Here is a 12631-nt window from a genome sequence, read left to right as displayed (position 1 = left end):
TTTCAGCCTTAAATTCTAGAACTGGGTGATCATTCTGTTAGGTGTATTTTATCCTCTTGAAGCAAGATTGCAGTCTTCAGTTTTCAGTTTTCTCATTTCCATTTAGGTCAGATCATTCTGGCAGAGCATGAGTCTGTCCTCAAATCCTGATGTGTCAGGAAAATACAAAGAGCTCCAAGTTCTCACCCTGGCTTTCTCCTGAGCTCACACAGGCTGACCTTGCTTTGTTCAGCTGGCACATGTTTTTTACATTGATGGATTTTTGGCAACCCTCCAGTGTTAGATATCTTACAAATGAATTGGTCTCATCTGTACTAGCAAGGATCAGAGTGAATGACTAACCTTGAGTGAAGTGCACAAGATTATTTTCCTTCTACTGCAGAAAGAAATGTAAAAAAATGTTTTCCCTCAGATTTTGAAATGACTAATTACTAGTGAAAACATTTTCCTGTATTTTAATATTTAATGGCACTACACTTAATTATATTGAAGAAGTGAAGTGCACGTTCTGTTCCCTGCTCTTTGGTTTTATGAATAATTCTCTCAGAGTTGCTTGAACTTGCTAATTTTTTGAGAAGCAATATATAAGTTGTCACTTAAATCATCAGCTTATAGCACATACAAAAAAGTCTAGGGCCAGCCTTCTGTAAAAGATAAACACAGATGCTTGACTTCATTTACTGTGTCCTGTCCCTTCTGGCTCAATGCATACAGCTGAGCACATGCTCTTAGTCTCTGGGTACCAGTGTCTGGAGTAATGAACCAAAAAGGATTAATGTATGCACTGGTAAATGAAATTTTACAGTAAAATGCCGATCTGGCATTGAAGTCCAGCCAGTGCATTGAGGACTAAAGTGAGGCTCCATTAAAGATGAGAGAAAATTACTGGCAATCATTCCAGAATTGACTGCAAGAATTGGGAGGGAAACAACATGTACTTGAGCATCAAGCCTGAATGTTGTCTTTGTGGACTTGAGTCCTTTTACTAGATGTTTGGAAATACTAATCAGCAGGAATGAGGATTTGGTGTTTTGTCAGAGCACTGGCAGTGGCTCAGGTTGTATCTTTAAACTTAACAGGGATACCCCAGAGGCCCCAGGTAAAGACACCAAATCCCCAAGGTGGTAGTACCCAAGTCCATCAAACAGCTTTTGTTAATCAAGTGCATGTTTGCCAGATGCTGAAGAGCACACCCCAGATTTTATTCTTTGGAATAAACCTGTAAAATGACCACACGAGCTCCTTTGGTTGTTTTCTAGACCTTTTGTAATAACACAGTCCCTGTTAGAATGACTCTTGGTGCTCAAGTTCAACACTGATTGCACCCCTGTAGTATAATTTTAACTCTAGCTGATTAAAATTAACTAGCAAAGACAACTTGGAGGCATTTTAACCTGTGGAATTAGCTAAGAATGCAAATAATTCTGGCATCATGTTCTGTTTGTTATGCAGGTGATGACAGTTTCCTTTAAACACTGAGGGTCTCTGAAATTCACCTTTTCTTTGCCTTACCAGCCTCCTTAGGCCCCACGTTTTACAATATGTCCCCTAAGAAAACTAGTAATTACAGAAACTGCAGTAATAATATTTGGCATTTCTTGAAAGAGGTAGTACAGAGAGTAAAGCCTTCCACAGAAATAAAATTTGGTATTTCCACACCAAAAGAAAAGATATATATATATATATATATATATATATATATATATATATACGAATAGTTACCTAGACAGAGCAAAGGCATCTTTAAATCCTGTTGTAAATCCCTGTAGGGGGATCAGTGACACTTGTTCATTGTGGTTTTCATTTTTCATCATTTGCAAACATTTGGCAATACTTAATTTTGCACCTGGAATGAGGATGTATCTTCTCTTAAGTTCAGTGTAATACTGAGAGACCTTTAAACTTTCAAAAATAAACATAACAACAATAGTAACAGCACCAGCATGGAACATTTGTTTTACTCTTTTCAAGCAATGTACAAAGAAGTGTTTTCCCTACTTCAGTTTGAGTACAATGTCTTCTGACTTGACTTCATCGAAGCATCTGCTGACCCAGAGCAGTTCTTGTTTTTTTTGCTGTTGAGCAGTAAGTGTTAATTCATGTAGAAATCTATGAAATATGAAGCAGAAGCAGTCCAGTTCATGTCCAGTCCAACTGGAAATATCAGCCTAATAGGTCATGTTTTGTACTCGGCAGTATGTTTATATTTGGATGACCTGAAGACATTTAATAATTTTTCATATTGTGTATCCCTGAAGTCTAAGGAGGAATGCATCTCAGTGTGCAAGCAACACTGGGTTCACAGTGTAAATTCTCATTCATAGAGAACTGAACAGAGAATCTTTTTCCTCTGTCTCTGAAGGCTACAATCCTGTTTTTTCTTCTGATTTTTCTATTCTTTTTTACTTGTATGTTTCGCTTGCTGCATACATTTTACCAGGTGCACAGGCAAAAAAGACATGATAACCAATAATTTAGCATATTTTGTTTTATTTTGAAAGGTTTTTCTTAGTGAGGAGAAAGGAATATTCTAGATGCTATTTCTGTTGATGCAAACTGAAGTTCACAGGTTGTTGACCAGAGAGTTGTGATGGGACTGGAACAGACAGTCGAGGGCACAGCAATTGTCATCATGCTCCACAGAAAGGCCTTTGGGATGCTGCCCTGCTCCAGGCTGTCTTTTGGGGTGCTGGCAGACTGCAGGGAATTGAAGCTGGCACTGTGTTCTTTCCTGGCTGAACGTTCAGATGATAAACAGAGCCAAATTCTTCTCCAATTTACAGTGGCACAACAGGTCTGTTGGTCCTGGTGGGGAGGGAGCTGTTGAACTGCAGTGCGATGTCTTTCATCTTCCTCTCCTGTCGAGTCTGTTTAGAAGCTGATGGAGTCAGCAGTCTGTGGGGTGATACTGAACCTCTGGCAGAAGGCCTGTGCAAGATGTGTAACTTGCATCACAGGAGATGGCTGTGAAAGATGATTTATGTACAAACTCAGTGGGGAGTAAGTTCTGCAACAGCCTATGGAGAGTAAATTTTAAAAAGAAGCATACATCAAGAACATAAAACTCATGTATTTTGAGAACACTGGGGGGAGAACATGGGTGTCTGCCTCAGTTTTTATTAGTAGTGCCCTACATGGTACAGAAACCTCATTCACAGATTTCCAATCCACAAGGGCTCAGTTTGACCATGTGATGTGCACAGCACAGGGCGAAAATGCAGAGTCTGCATTATTGCTTCTGCATCTGCCTCATGACTTATTTTGAGGTAACATATCCATTTTAGAAAAATGTACTTTACTTTGATCTAAAGCCTGTGTAATAGACTAATTAGAAAGCTGTTCTGTTCTTGTGATGTACTGCCACTAGTGCTGTTCATTAGAGATGTTTGATCCAGAGTAGCTTTTACTCCAGCGGGAGAGAGAACAACCCGGTAGATGTTATTTTTGGAACATGCTTTCCAAGGTAGTTCGCTAAAACCCAGATTTTACAAGTGCTCTGACACACTAAAATTTTTCTTTGGGTCCAGTATGTTAGTCAAAGAAGCAGACTGAGACTTGGATCAATTTGCTTAATGTGCCTTATGGAGCGAGACTCTTTAGTGTTGCTTCCTGGAGAGCTTTTATTAAGGCAGAAGCTGTGGTCTGTAGTTTAGCTCAGTTCAGAACCCATTAGAACTAGAACATTAGATCAGGCCCTTTTGGCTTTTATAGGTGATAGTAAATGAGTAATGTACAGCCCTTTATTTGCTGCTGCACATGGATCAATTAGCACATCGAGTTTGTTGCTGTAACTCGCTCTTTTAGATTTTTGCTAAGTGCATACAACCTTCAAACATACTTTGAATGGGAGCTTGCAAGATGTCCTTTGTTTCCTCCTCCCTCAATAACTGGCAGCACACTCTCTTTTTCTTGCTGCCAAGGGACATACTGCCAGCAGAGAGAAGTGGAAGCTATAACAGAAGGAGATGAAGACAACGAAGGCTGCTGCTGTTGTAAGCCTGGGCACTTGCCTCACCTGTTGTCCTGTAATGCAGCCTTTAACCTGCGCTGGCTGACGTGGGAAATCACACGAACCCAGTACATCCTGGAAGGATACAGCATCATCGACAACAACGCTGCAACAATGCTGCAGGTGTTCGACCTGCGCAGAATCCTTATCAGATACTATATCAAGGTAAACTCTTTGCTGAAGTGCACTTTGTTCCTAGGCAGGTTTGTCAAATAGAACAAATGCTGTTTGTCTAGAGAAGAAAGAGCATTTGAAGTTTTTTGCTTTATGTTTATCCATCTGCACTACAGTCTGGCAGTCAGACTGACTTGATGTTAGATCACAGAACCATAGAATCATTTGGTTTGATCTTAAGATCATCTAGTTCCAACCCTCCTCCTATGGGCAGGGATACCTTCCACTGGAATAGGGATAATTAATTCATTTCTCCCTTTGCTAAATTTAATTCTGATCACTTATATTTACAGTTAGTACAGAAAATGGCAGGCATGCTTCAGTGGAGATCAAGAAGGAGAGTTACCAACCTCTAGTGATAAAGTCAGACTAAGTGTTCTTACTTATGTTCTTATGTTTTTACAACACTTCACAGTTTGTTATTTCTTCTTGCCTTGGCCTTTCCACTGGTTTGTTATTTTTTTCTGGAAAAGAAAAGAAGGAGATTAACAACATAAAGTTCTTGGGAAACGCCTGAAGAGCTGTTTCTCAAATGTACTTTTTTAGTAGTGCAAACCCCCTTCTTACCTTCTGTTTTACATATATACCACAACACACTTGAAGTTGGTTTATTCCATTGATCACACAGCAGTTCATTTACACCACTTCTGTATTTGCATTGTTATTAAGATCACAATAACCCCACAGATACTAATTTGTCAAAATAATTGAACCTTATAGTCTAGCAAGACATCTTCATCCTCTGCCAAAACAATTCCCAGTCCAGCAAATGAAGAATTTGAGCTTTATAGTTGAGCTTTATAGTCTTCTACTGAAACAGCAAGAGCCAAATGCTGCTTCCTATGCCACTGGTACTGCCATGAAGCCAGTTGCTAAAGCTCCAAACTATCTCTGACATCTCCTTTCTACTAACATCTCTGCAATTGTAAAAATCTGTCAACTTCAGAGAGAGAACGGTTGTATATAAGTTAAACACCATTTTTTGCAAATGAACCAATGTTAAAAACAAGCTCATTGCCTTACAAAGCTGCTTTGATCATGCTGTTGATTACTTCTGGGATTTCGTAAATAATTTTGCAGGCAGCATGGCCTGGTAACCAACCTGCTTTGTTTAATAAACTAATTAGAAATAAAACTGCATGTGAGCATGATTTTTTCATTTGAGAAGTGGGTTTTGTGGCTATAAATTGTTTTAAAGCAATGTAACTAAACTAAAAAAACCCAAAGACCAGAAAACAACCCTTCTTTAACCTGTAGTGAGTACGTTGCTGCAATTGCTTTGCTTTACTTTAAAAGGTAACTTGAACAACTGGAACATAAACTGATGCAAGCTGGCATATGACTCGGCTTTTGATGGGGAATGAGATTGAAAAAATCCCAGTCTAAGCTGCAATCAAATCAGCATCTTATTAGTTTAAAGCAATAAAGAATTATACTTTGTAAACTGGAATTGTTTCTGTTCCTTAAAATGAATTAATATATGAAGGACTTGAGGAAATGTGAGATTCATCACATGGGACATAAAACTTAACTGAAAGGTAATTTAGAGCTTCTGGTTCTGGACACACCTGAGAAGCAGCTGACATAGGTGAGATGGCTTAGACAAACTTCCATCCCACACGATACAGGTGTGGTTAGTTGATCCTGTCTTGAAGAAAAGGGACGTGGGCTAAATGCTCTCCACATGACTGAGGTGTGCTGTGGCTCCATCTCCACTCTCTGCAGAGTTCATGTTCACCACTGATGGCTCTGAAAGTGTGAAAATCAAATCTCTTCTAGTTGGATTTAGTTGAGCCACTGCTGTTATACTGCATTGACAGACCTTCACTCTCAGAAAGGTTGGTCTTCATTGTCAGGCTGTCGGTCTCACACAGTCGGTCTTTTTAATCTCCTCCTCTCTTTTGGGAAGGACGAACAGAGGATAAAAATAACCTGTTGGCCCCTTCAGTATTAGCCTGGGCTGGAACTCCCTTCAATGAAGGCAAGGTGCATTCAGGAGAATCCCTTCTTTAGAATGTCACTTCCCAGAAGAAAGTTATATGGGTATTTTCTTCTTGTATTTTTAAAGTAATTAGTTTTTTCCATAAACAGGGGCTTTAAAAAGATTTGGTAAAATCCTTAGTACAGCCCTGGAAAGTGAGAAGATTATAATATGTATTAGATCAGCTTTTTTCCTGTTTATTTAAAGCTTGCCTCCAAATAAGCAGTATCAGACACAGAGGTAAGAATTCATTCCTTCCCCAGCTCTTTCTTCTGGGGGAATCTAGATCAAGACCCTGTGCAGTTCCACTGTGAACATTTTAAAAGTCCTTGACACTTCCTTTTTAATGTTGTGAAAGGAATTGTAAGAAGAACTATAGATAAGGCAGTATTCAGGTCACATAAATCACAAACTCGAAAAACACTGAGGCTGGAGTTCCTGCAGGAACTGCACTTCCATTGCATTGATCATTTGGAGTGTTTGTGGTTTATTGTCTGTACCTTACAATATTGTAAATATTTGCCATATTGTTTCAGAATTGCCATATAGCTGAGGATGTACTTGTGCACAAAACATATCTTGGAAGAGTTACCAAGAGCAGAATTTAATTAGGTGACAGAAGTTTTTGTTGTTTCTGTGTCTGATTGCAAGTCTGATTTTTTTCCCAGCTGAATCAGCTTCTTTGTAAACACAGATGAGGATAATAAAAAAAGCAAACTCTATCTTGAAAATCAACAAAGAGAAGAATGTATGCTTTGTTTTAGTTCTTCTATCCTTCAAGAATAATTATTGTATTGGTCTTTTAAACAATGAGTTGCACTGAGCATCTTATTCCTAAATCATATTTATTTCATTTGCAGTTTCATTGACAGCCTAGAAATGCATATATTTCTCATTATAAAAGGACTTTTATTCCCCACAAATAAAGTGGGTCAGCTCCTGTAGCCCTTCTGCATATTTTTTGAAATAATGTCCTGCCCAACTACTGTGATATTTTTCCCTTATGCCTCTTCCATCTCTTCTTCAATATATTCTTATTTAAACATCTTTTAGTATTCAAGAAGTCTGTGTATTCGCTGAGTGCTGTGGTTTTGGCTCCTATTGTTTCGGCATGAATCTTTTTTAAGGAGTCTATTGTTCTCCACGTGCCAAGAAATTAAGGGTCCATCCTGTCTGTATCTGTCTGACTTGTCTTTTTCCTCCCAAGCTTGATTCTCCTCTTACTTGTGTATTTTTGTACAATTTGAATGATAAACTATGGAGAGCATCTGAGGTTTTTAAAAGGGCTGGTAGTGCTTCTGTCCTCTCTAATCCATCATATTTTCATTTTATACATTTATTTACTTAGTACTTAGTTTCCATTGACTGGGTAAAGTAGAACTACATGATCTTCAGTCATGCATACTTGCTCCTCATTTGCTTTGGAATCCAACTCTAAATTAATATTATAAAACATTATAATGGGACTTTCCCGCTGATGGAAAGCACTGGAACTTCTTAAGTTTCATATTCTTTTGAAAATATGCTCCAAGTTGTGTTTGGATAGATTTTTTTTTAAAATTACTTTTTTATTTATTATTATTTTAATGTATCCAGACAGAGCAGTTAGAAGGACTTAAACTTAGAAACTCAGGCACAGATAGGAAATACGTGTTGCTGCTTTCTAACATTTATGTGTTTGGTAAAAGAGCCCCTGCTGAATGCTGCTCCCCCTTCAGTGCTTTAAAAGCAAACTCAGTTATATCAGTCATGAGCTTTTTAACCTGACATATAAGAAAAAATATATTATTCTTTACTGCTGCATTGATAAATAACAGACTTGTGTCGTACACATCTGTCACATCTCATCTTTGGGGTTAATAAAGAATTAGGAAAGCATCATCCTCAGAAAACAGTAATTCCACTGAGGAGAAAAGAGCCCCATTTTGAGGATGTGACCACCTACTACTGCTTTTCCAAAACATGCCTAAGCTATTATTGATACCACCTTCTTGGTGATAGACTCTAGACCCCCACTAGTACTGACATGTTTGAATGCTGGAACTCTCTATTCCTATCATTGTATTGATTTTCCTGTAAGGCAGAAGGATGTTAAAAATATTGCTTCTTTTTCTATTGTCTGCTATCAATATCAATTATTATCATCTTTCTAACTTGAACACTTTTGTGAAGCATTAATGATGCTAAGCAGTAAAATGTAAGAAATATATATACTATTAGAGTTCTTAATGGGGTCCTATTTGGCTTATTCTCTTCTGTGTAAAATATGTCTGCTTTAATCAGAGTTTAGAGTGACTAACGTTTGCACCTTTTATCAACAGAGTATAATATACTTTACTGCAAGTTCTCCCAAAATCCTTGACTGGATAAAAGATGAATCCATCCAAAAGATACTGCAGCCTTATGCAAAGTGGCATTATATTGAACGTGACCTTGCAATGTTTAACGTTAACATAGATGAAGATTATGTTCCGTGTCTCCAAGGAATAACACGAGCTAGCTTCTGCAGTGTGTATCTGGACTGGATTCAGTTCTGTGCGAGGAAAAGGGTGGAGGTACGTGTCAATTTTAATTTTTTTTAGTAGTGTTAGTTTTAGTTCTTGAGATATGAGTGAAATGATGCATGGCTACTCTTTTACTTGCTCAGAATTAGTAGAATAACATTTATTTCATATAAGCTTTTAGATTTAATTTAAAAGGAAAACGTATGTTTTGTGGAATGGAAAAAACATATTTTGGAAACTACCCATATGCTTAAGGAGCATTAGTCTTTGAATACAGAGCCAGTTCTTTACTGTGCACATTTCCAACGATGTTAATTTCATCAGCTCTAGAAAGCATGGATGTAGCGAGTGCTCACAGAAGTGCTGCTAGAGCAGGCTCCATTCAGAGAACGTCATCAGAGCATTACAGTTCCTTCAGTGTTGCCAGTGATTGGTACAATTGCCAGATGTCTGTGATGTCTGTGTATCCTTTTCAGAAATTTGCCTATATTTGGGCAGAGTTGCAGAATGGTAGGGGAGTGCATGGCACACTCACTGCTGGCATAGGTCACCTCTAAGAGCTCGTGACTCAGACGTGAACCACGCCACAGAACCACGTGAAACCTCTCGCAGCTCTGGAAGGTCAAGGGCAGATGTACAGCTGTGCATTTGCATGCTCTGAGTCACTAAGATTACTGATGGTCAGCAGCCATTTGTCAGAAATGCACTACTGTATTTCCATGGAATACCCAAAATAGCCCAGAGGGAGAATACAGTTTCAAACAAACATATTGCCTCGATCTAATTTTCTGATTATTGCTGATAATGGCAAAAATGGAGAAGTGTCTCTTTCCTGGATACAATGTGCTGTATTTGTGCATTTTTCCACTCAGGATCACAGACTGCACATCCCGTTACTGACCTTAGCTGGTGTAACATCACTGAGTCTTTTTTGGAACATCACCAAATGTTTCTGCTCCACTTTGGTTCCTTCTCATGTCTTTAATGCTGAGTACCATTCCACCAGTTCCCCTGCATATCATTATATTGATATTGTTTTCATTGAGTTGTCTTCTGAGCCCTTTCCCACCATCTCCTCCTACTGGGAACACTTCACTTCTTTTCTTTCTCATCTCCATGTCTCAGCTCCCAAGTTCTGACACACAAAGAGTTGCACGGTGCAGGGAAAGCCACTGTTAATTGGTGCCTTTCCACTTGTTCTCTGGCTTAGATTTTCAAATTCAATAATAGATTTAGGGATGCCAATAGACTTGAAACATGTAAGTTAGACTTAAAAAGGCAAATTAATGGCTGCACTGGTGCCACACACGCACATTTATCTTTTTTTTTACGTATTTTACCTTTGCTTTTTAATTCACTGACTATAGAAAGGCAAAGTTCATGTAGGAGATGGGATAAATAAAACCAAGGTTACTGTACACGTAACCCAGAAAATCAATATATTTTATAGAAGGAGCTACATTATAATTGGCTTCAGTTTTAGAGTCAAAGAAAGCTCTAAGAAATCACTCATTGCATGGACTGAAATAATAATCCGTATCCTCCTGAAGATTAACATGTATGAGGGGTTGTTCCAATTTTTTCCTCCTTGATAGCAAAGTTTTCTTTGTGAAAATTTTGTAAAAAAACCTCTCCTGAGCTAGTAAACGTAAATGAAATGTTCTGACTGCTTGTTAAAATGTGCAGTCAGTGTCATCGACAATTTAGATAGGTATTCACTAAAATTGTGTGCCTCCAGACTTCCAAATAGATTGTACTTCCGGAATCTGTGGTAGGGTTTCATTGGAACTGTGTCCCATGAAAGGGTTTTGGTTATCTCCAGTTGCAGTGTCTCTCAACAATAAGGAACCTCCTCCAGTTTAGAATGTCAGATCTGGGAGGAGTGGAAACAAATAAACACCCCACAATAAAAAACCACCACCACTGAAGCTCCCTTCGCTTGGGATCTCACTACCTGAGAATGAAATGTTCTGTTTCTAGCCAGTGGGCAAAATAAGCTTGCATTTTGCAAAAATCCTCTGATGGTGATTGTCTTCTTTCTTGTTCTGTTTAATGGGAAAGAACATTTTGGTGTCTAGGTCCAGTCACGTGCAAATTTTATGAACGTCACCATTTGTAGTATTGTGGTGCTTTAAATATGATGTTTGCACTTAGACTAACATGCTAATCTTAAAATTTTGTAGCACCTGGACAGTGATGAGGATTCTCCTCTAGTGACACTTTCCTTTGCCTTGTGTATACTGGGTCGGAGAGCTTTGGGAACTGCATCTCACAATATGGCCATCAGGTAACTTTTAGGAATCCTTTTTCCTCAGGTTAAAACAAAGACCTGTTTGTCTTTTTTCACGTGATGTGGGATCTCAAGAGAAGATTAGATCAAGGTGAAGTCTCATTCCTCCATAAAATGTTTTCTGTCATTCCTGGTCATCTTTTTCTTTGTGGTTGGCTAAATAACTAATGCCCGTCTTTACTTCATAGGGCAAAGCAGAATTTTTTCATGGAAAGAATGGGTACCAATGGTTATTGCTTGTGTTCATTCATGCCTGGCTACTGGAATGCTGTCCTTCCTCTGGCACTCCAGTAGGACAAAATCTCCAGAAAAGGAAGAAACTGCTGTCATCTGAGTTGTAGTTAGCTAAATAATAATAAATGTATAAGGGTTGCCCTCTGTATTCCTCAGACTTGTATTCCTGTTCATTGCGCCTCTTCATTCTGGCAACTAAGGAGGAGAGAACTGCTCATCTCCTGAGGCTGCAGCTTTGTCTGTTCTCAGTCTACCTTGCTCATTTGTTCATTCATTCTAGACACTTCTTCCTAGGAAGTCTGGTTAATTAAAATATGCTTCATTGAGATTGTTTCTAAATATGCTCTTCATCTTATATTTTCATTAGGGATTCTTTCATTTTCACTGGGAGTTCTGAGTTGTTTGGTTTTTATACAGTATAATTTACACTGTGTTATAGATGAGGCATTTTATTAATGAAATAATCATTATTTTAATGAAGTTTAACTTCCCATGTAATTTTAGGTTTTTATTAGATCTATTTGAACCCTCTGTGTTCACAGGAGTTTAGTAGCAATGGAGAAGTTGAACAAATACAGTTTCTAAGTGACCTTGCTGTGTTGGCACAGAACGGTGAGCAAAGATAGCTAGACCTCTATCAACATGCTCCTTAGAGAGGATTTGTCTTACTAACAAGCAAACAAAGACAGCATGTGTGATTTTGAATGCATTTTATTGTAAGATAAAACAGTCCTTTTAAATATTCATTCTAGCTTTGTTATCTGTTGAGACATTTATAACGTTTTGTTTTATGTCTTCCATGCAAAATGTTTGTGGCCCACGTAAATTATTTCTTGGTGTGCTGCTGATTTCTGCTTTCTAAAGTGGCTTTTGTCATCTCTTTTCTACCAGTCTTTGCACATTCCCTTCCTGTAGTAGTTTTCTTCTGGGTTGCATTTCTTCTCCCTTCATTTCTATTCACTCAAATTAGTCTGATGTTTAGTAAGTCATTGATATTTTTTTAATTGTCTTATTTTTTTGATGATCTATTTTAGAGTTTGGGGGCATGATGGAAAAGTTTATGTGCATTTAATATATTTGTTTGAGAAAAGATTAAAGTGATTTTTGATCTGGGCCTGCAATAGGTAGGTCACAGCAATATTAGGAATTCATCTAAAAATATCACAAAAGCTTCCTAAAACTGTCATCACATTGCATGTACTTTCCACTGGATCTTAAAATCCTCATTACAATGCTTTGGCACTGGTACAGATACAATAACAATGTCACCTATTTGTACTGGCTTACATGGTTAGTAGCTAATGCAAAGGGATAATAATATCAGAGACTTTCCAAAGCTTAGCATGGAAAGTATGAATGTTGGGGATAATTATTTGTGTAGTGTTCTGTAAAGATTTTAACAATAATTTCAGGACTCAGCTAAATCTGGCAAATTACCA

The 12631-nt window shown here is 38.0% G+C and overlaps 1 protein-coding gene across 1 annotated transcript in view; it reads left to right on the top strand.

Moving 5' to 3' along the window:
• PCNX2 (pecanex 2) overlaps positions 1-12631 on the top strand; it is a 151250-nt gene that overhangs the window by 118895 nt on the left and 19724 nt on the right. The window contains exons 26-28 of the mRNA XM_069010280.1: positions 3921-4174; positions 8486-8719; positions 10852-10955. Coding sequence (XP_068866381.1) covers positions 3921-4174; positions 8486-8719; positions 10852-10955 — 592 coding nt within the window. The remainder of the gene's footprint in view (positions 1-3920; positions 4175-8485; positions 8720-10851; positions 10956-12631) is intronic.

Source organism: Aphelocoma coerulescens, chromosome 3 (assembly GCF_041296385.1).
Source record: "Aphelocoma coerulescens isolate FSJ_1873_10779 chromosome 3, UR_Acoe_1.0, whole genome shotgun sequence".
NCBI classification, from domain to species: Eukaryota; Metazoa; Chordata; class Aves; order Passeriformes; family Corvidae; genus Aphelocoma; species Aphelocoma coerulescens.
This window is presented reverse-complemented; position numbering and strand designations above follow the sequence as displayed.